This window comes from Branchiostoma belcheri, unplaced genomic scaffold (genome assembly GCF_001625305.1).
Source record: "Branchiostoma belcheri isolate BF01 breed outbred unplaced genomic scaffold, Haploidv18h27 scaffold32, whole genome shotgun sequence".
Lineage (NCBI taxonomy): Eukaryota > Metazoa > Chordata > Leptocardii > Amphioxiformes > Branchiostomatidae > Branchiostoma > Branchiostoma belcheri.
This window is the reverse complement of record NW_017803932.1, coordinates 1461892-1467612: the sequence shown is the minus strand read 5'-3', so window position 1 is coordinate 1467612 and position 5721 is coordinate 1461892. Positions and strand designations below refer to the sequence as shown.

The 5721-nt window shown below is 43.9% G+C and overlaps 2 protein-coding genes across 5 annotated transcripts in view; both read right to left on the bottom strand.

The window, feature by feature from the left end:
• Positions 1–1789, bottom strand: part of LOC109474837 (neuronal acetylcholine receptor subunit alpha-10-like) — a 14817-nt gene extending 13028 nt beyond the window's left edge. For 3 of the 4 annotated variants that reach the window (XM_019775273.1, XM_019775268.1, XM_019775270.1), the window contains exon 1: positions 1112–1788. In XM_019775273.1, coding sequence (XP_019630832.1) covers positions 1112–1181 — 70 coding nt within the window. In that variant the 5' untranslated portion in view covers positions 1182–1788. Of the gene's footprint in view, positions 1–1111 lie in introns of all 4 variants that reach the window. The other variant, XM_019775269.1, reaches the window with a different exon arrangement.
• A 463-nt stretch (positions 1790–2252) lies between these two features.
• Positions 2253–5721, bottom strand: part of LOC109474884 (2-oxoisovalerate dehydrogenase subunit alpha, mitochondrial-like) — a 3702-nt gene continuing 233 nt past the window's right edge. The window contains exons 2-9 of the mRNA XM_019775352.1: positions 5255–5434; positions 4954–5131; positions 4512–4673; positions 4104–4248; positions 3907–3968; positions 3449–3590; positions 3124–3292; positions 2253–2566 (exon numbers count right to left, since the gene is read on the bottom strand). Of these exons, the coding sequence (XP_019630911.1) occupies positions 2378–2566; positions 3124–3292; positions 3449–3590; positions 3907–3968; positions 4104–4248; positions 4512–4673; positions 4954–5131; positions 5255–5434 (1227 nt within the window). The 3' untranslated portion in view covers positions 2253–2377. The remainder of the gene's footprint in view (positions 2567–3123; positions 3293–3448; positions 3591–3906; positions 3969–4103; positions 4249–4511; positions 4674–4953; positions 5132–5254; positions 5435–5721) is intronic.

Genomic DNA, 5721 nt, shown 5'->3' with positions numbered 1-5721 from the left:
TATCATACCCGGTCCGGAACCCGTTATCGAACGCTTCCATGACTTCCATAAAACGATTCGAACGCGTTTCGTCCTAACCGCGTGCACCCCTTTCGAAAATTCGAATACAGAATCCGTACGTTGGAACTGATGTTGTTGCATTTGAGGGTTCAGGGGCACCAACTTTTGGCTCATCTTGCATTGAAAGGCACGTTTTCTTGGGTGGGTATGATATAAATAAAATACAACACGGTGTATTCCGCATCGCCCTCGGTCCCGGCCCTCCCGCGAGTCGGATCGCCCTCCGGCCTGCGGCCGTCGGGCGATCCGACCCGCGGTCGGGCCGATACCTCGGGCGATACGGAATACCCCGTGTTGTATTCTATATGTATATTTCAGTGGCCTGTCACCAGGTGTATGTAATTAGACATCTGCATGTGACCACAAACTGGATGTCTAACATGCATTACTGGTATACTTCACAATACTTCAAAGTACTTCACAATAGTACTTCTCATCTGAAGTTAGTTTCATGACTGAATTTCGAATTGGTACACCGTCACTATATTGTTATGTTATAACACGATATTGGTTATTAGTTTGACCTAAAGGTCGTGACCCTACTTGAGGTCACCTCGTGCGTCGCACCCTTCGTCCACCATTCTTGTGTTCCTCGAGATGTCCTGAATAAAGCTCACATCTCCGGATCGCATCTTAATTGTTGTCTCGAGTCGTCTAGTGCGCATCATATCGACGCACAGTGAAATCAGCAAAATGGCTGTGCCACACGAGTTTCTACGTGTTTGAGACAATTCGCTACGAGTTTGTCTGCGACTTTTAAGACAACTACGCTGAACTGTTTACAAGTTTGAGACAATCTGCACTATGTCCTTCATTCTCTATTAAACTTGATGAGACCAAGGACGTTCTATCAGAACATCCTTGATGAGACATTTGCATTGCGCCCGTCATTCTAATGAGTCAGAATCTTAAAACTGTCGACTCTATCTCTTGTTGACTTGAAACCTGGGAAGGTTTGTAATCGCATGGCTCCTGGGGTCACATTCACACGTTGCTGTAGTAGGATCTAGTGCAATCAACTTTTGACTCAAGTTAAGAAACATATGCCTACCTGTAGAAGCGGCCTGTTGTAACGTCACCAACAGAAGAGATAGAAGATAGGCTGCCTTCAGGGCCGGCATGTCGGCCGTTTCTCTTACACAGCAGAAAAAAATGGTTGACGGACGAACCTGCGAGCTCAAATCGACCCAGTTTTCGACAGTAATACACCCGGTACTCTCTCGATTATCGAGCGATTTTCAGGAATCCGCCGATGTTCGCCTGTCGCTGTCCCCGTCCCAATTGATAGGCTAGATTAGAGAAAATTACGCTCAACACTCGGACGATTTTGCTTGGCGAAGTTTGACGACCTCCCGACTACGAAGAAATACGGCCGAAGGGATTAATTCGCCATTCGAAGCCTGTCGACTGTGTGGCCCTACGTTAGGTCCACGGTATTTACAACCCTGGGCGATGAAGGCGTGCATGTGGTTTTTCCTGTTTTCCCGATTCCATACCGAACGGGACGATGGGATTAATGCGACATACTAAAATCTACAAATTGTCCTGTTAGGCACTTACGTGAGTCTTACTTGTCACTTGAATTGATGGCAAAGTAAATAGTGTCTTGTGCTAACAGGCGGGGAAGTTATGTTAATGGCATGTCTAAAAAGTGTGCCGCAAACAACTTTCCCTTGGCTGGACAATGTAACACGTCATTACAAGTCGCTTCTCCTTGGCACCTCACGTGTGACAGACAACAGTATCGCAAGGACACAAAAACAGGTCAACTGTTGCTTAAGGGCAGGAATTCGAAGTGACAGCATCCATCAGACCATCATTTAATATATGTATACACTATATAGTGTAGTTAAATCAAAATACTGTTGTGTATATTCTTACCTAAACGCCGCATATATTATTTGAGCATTCCTGAAGCCACAGATTTCATTGTTGAAGCTTCTATGTTGATGCACTGCACTGTACTGCACTGCACTATACCACTATGCTGCCACCAGTACAGGTTTGCCCTGCAGGTCATTGACCTTATTTGTTTAGAACGGGAGAGGAGCAAGAAGAAACTGACATAAAACTGTGTTTTCTTTCTGAGAAGGTAACTGGCTACAGTTTACTATTTTTCACCCCGCGTTCTTAGCTGGTGCAGACTACCACAGGGAAGGTAATTTTGGTTAAGGTGGCAGAACACACTGTCAAAAACGGAGTTGGAGCGTAGTTAAAGGGCGACGTGTGGCTGGTTGATGTGTTGACAGTAACACGTCACTATATGCGTGTCAAAATAAAGAAAAAATGAGTCAAGAACATCACACAGTGTTTTACGTCATCGCCCGGTACTGTCTTCATCAAGAAAGTCCTGTACGGGGTAGTGTTCGCTGTATCTGTTCACGTGACGTCTCATGTGCGCCGCCTGTCGCTCCAGGTGTGCAGGCATGCTGTCGTACACGTCCGTCAACAGGGCGGAGATCGGCGGCTTCTTCCGATCCTTAGCGCGCTCAAACGCCTCCAGCACCTGTCCGTCAAACACGTATACATGTATAAGCATGTTTATGTCATGAACACAGCTGGAGAATGATGTAATCAACTATAGACCAATCCTGGCTGCTCATCAAATTAGCAGTTCAACCAATGGTAGCATGGCAATTAGTGTTTCGACCAATGAAAGAGCAGCTACATATGCCCGTCATATATATATATACATATGTGTGCATGTTTATGTTGTGACGCAGTGAGCGGTGTTATGGGATCGATTTAAAGCCCTACACATACCAAAAGCTGTTGTGTTTCATTGGTGATGTCCGTGGTACTGAAATGAGATTTGCAACAACAAACTCCCTTACTTTTTGTGTGTTGTCGAAGTTGTTTAATTTTAGTTTGTTAGGGTATATATATATCTTCTGCAACTTATGACAGGCCTGTTATATATCATGGTACAGTATATATATATATATGTCAAGCCAGCAACGAAAAAGTTTGCAAATGTGACGTAAATAAAGCATGGACTATATGGCAGCCAAACAATGGTACACCAGTTTTCTGGTTCTCACGCCTACATGAAACAATGATTACCTTGTTTTTAGCCTCTTCCCTGTAGGCAGTCTCCTTGTCCGTGTCCCACAGTCCATTCTTGACGAGGTAACTGTTGAGTCGGGTTATCGGACTGTCCCGTTTGAACTGGTGCACTTCGTCTGACGTCCGGTAGGTGGTGCTGTCATCGCTCGTACTGTGGTCTCCAATTCTACGATCGATCAAAAAAATCGATTCAAAAAGGGAACTGATGACGTAGATGAAGACTATTCGGGAGGAGATTAATTGCAATGATAGAATTATCTAACGATAAACCAAATTGTATGATGGTGCATGTAAATCCTGTTTTTCGCATATACAATAGTACCTGTATGTCATGGCCTCTATGAGTACAGGTTTGCTCTCCTTGATGCAGACCTCCCTGGCCGCCTTGGTGACGTTGTACACTGCAAATACGTCATTTCCGTCAACCCGGATAGCTGAGATCCCGTATCCGGCGGCCCGAGATGCTGAAAGTATAATACTTTTTATGGATAAGCAATGGCGAACAAACAAGCCCTTGTGAAATCAAATGAATGGAATTGAATTGAATTGCAAGACTTATCTGCAGTTCAACACTGACAACAGAAGATGAGAGCAGTTTTGGTGGAATCATAAAGGTTGTGCGAAACAAAAACAGGGAAGGAAAGAAAGAAACAGAGAACAAACCGACAGTAAAGAACAGGGTCTGATCAGAAAAACACCACCAGAGATTGATCTTGGCATAGGACTCCTCGTACTTAAATACAAGAAAAGGCAGCGAAGTATACAAATGAAAACAATTACCTACTCCATCTCCCCTGTACTGTTCCGACGTTGGCGTAGAAATCGCATATCCGTTGTTGCGACTGGTTAGTAAGAATACATGTATTAGAGGTTATTCCACTTGTTAATGACGGGTGTCCATAAAAGTCATGGATTGTAAAAGAACTTTAAAGACGCGATTCACAGATATTTAAGACAACGTTCACAGTGTTGTTTACCAGAAGAATAGGAGAGGACAGTCGAGTGTAGCAGCAAAGTTAAACCCGGCATGGGTGTCTCCTTCACTGGAGGCGCCATCTCCGAAGTAACACGTCACGCACAGGGACCTTCCCGACATCCTCATCGCGTAGGCTGCTCCGGCAGCTTGAAGGGCGGGAAAACAATAGAACGTTGTCAGTTGAGAAATAAATAAAAAAACAGTTGTGTTTTTCACTGTAGTTTTGTCATCTTATATGGCTGATCAAGCATATACTTGATAGAATAGTTTGAGACTTTCCAATTTTTTTCAGAATAAATGAAATATTTGTGTGGCGCTAGAAGAAATTTAGAAAGAATACCGGTGTTATCATATTTCAATTTTTGCACGGGGATTGGGATATGGTTGGAGCATGTAACTATCTATTTACCCTGTGGTATTTGCGTGGCCAGGGGTGAGGACATAGAGACGAAGTTGATGTCGCGCGAGCCGTAGTTGATGGGGACCATTCTCCCCTTGTGGACGTCCTGGTGCGTACTGAAACACTGGTTCATCATGTCGTCTAACGTGAAACCTCTCCAGAGGAACACTCCTGGTAGGGACATGACCGTCAACTTAGAGATTGCAGATTTCTAGATTACACAATCATGGTATCTTACAATGTGGTATTGGTATTGTTCAATGGCTTTTGTCAAATTATTTTAGTCATTTATGTAACTGTATTTGCTCGAAACGTTACCGCGCAGAAGCCCAGTAAATGAACAGTCTAAAAGTGAAACCGTATAAAATATATGTTTCCTTTGATCATGAGTTGCATTTAGGGCCGCACATTATTTTAAAGCCATATTGGAAGCTAGAAACGTTACACGTACCTGCTTCCCTGTACTGCCCGAAGATGACGTCAGCGCTGCCCATGTGTGTACCCTCCTCTCCATAACTCGTCATGTAGAACGTGATTCTCCCTTGTCGCTGGACGTTCAACATGATCGTGTCAAGGGTGTTCAACAACACCATCTTGCGGTAGATGTCTAGAACTACATCTTCAGGAAGCTGTGAAGAGAATTGTAAGGTAAAAATTAACTGCTAAATTGTTAAGTGCTGGAGAAATTATGTGCATCATATAGACAGTATATAAAAGAGGTATATTGAGTCTATAAAGGGTCCTAAAAGTACCTCAGGCTTCTGCGCTGGATCCAATATTTCGCCCTGTCGGTCGATGACCCTGTAGACGGGAATGGCCGGTGAAGCGTCGGGCAGGAGAAAGTCAAGTTTCTCAGTGAATCTGACCTTTGTACCTGTCCCTGGAAACTGGGGCTTGTCGTCATCAAAACTCGCCGTATAGGTGCTTTGTAACTTCGGTAATAAAAAAAAGGGCAGCATGAGAATACGAAATATTAAAAATAGATTTATCTGTTTAGTCTTGAGTAATATGGTACACATATACGCACACATGTGCACATATACAGAAACACATGCGCAGACACTGACAGGGCTGTGATACTGTACATTAACACACACACACACACACACACACACACAACACACACACAAACACACACACACACACACACACACACACATACAAACGCACACACACGCACACACACACATACAAACACATACAAACACACGCACACACA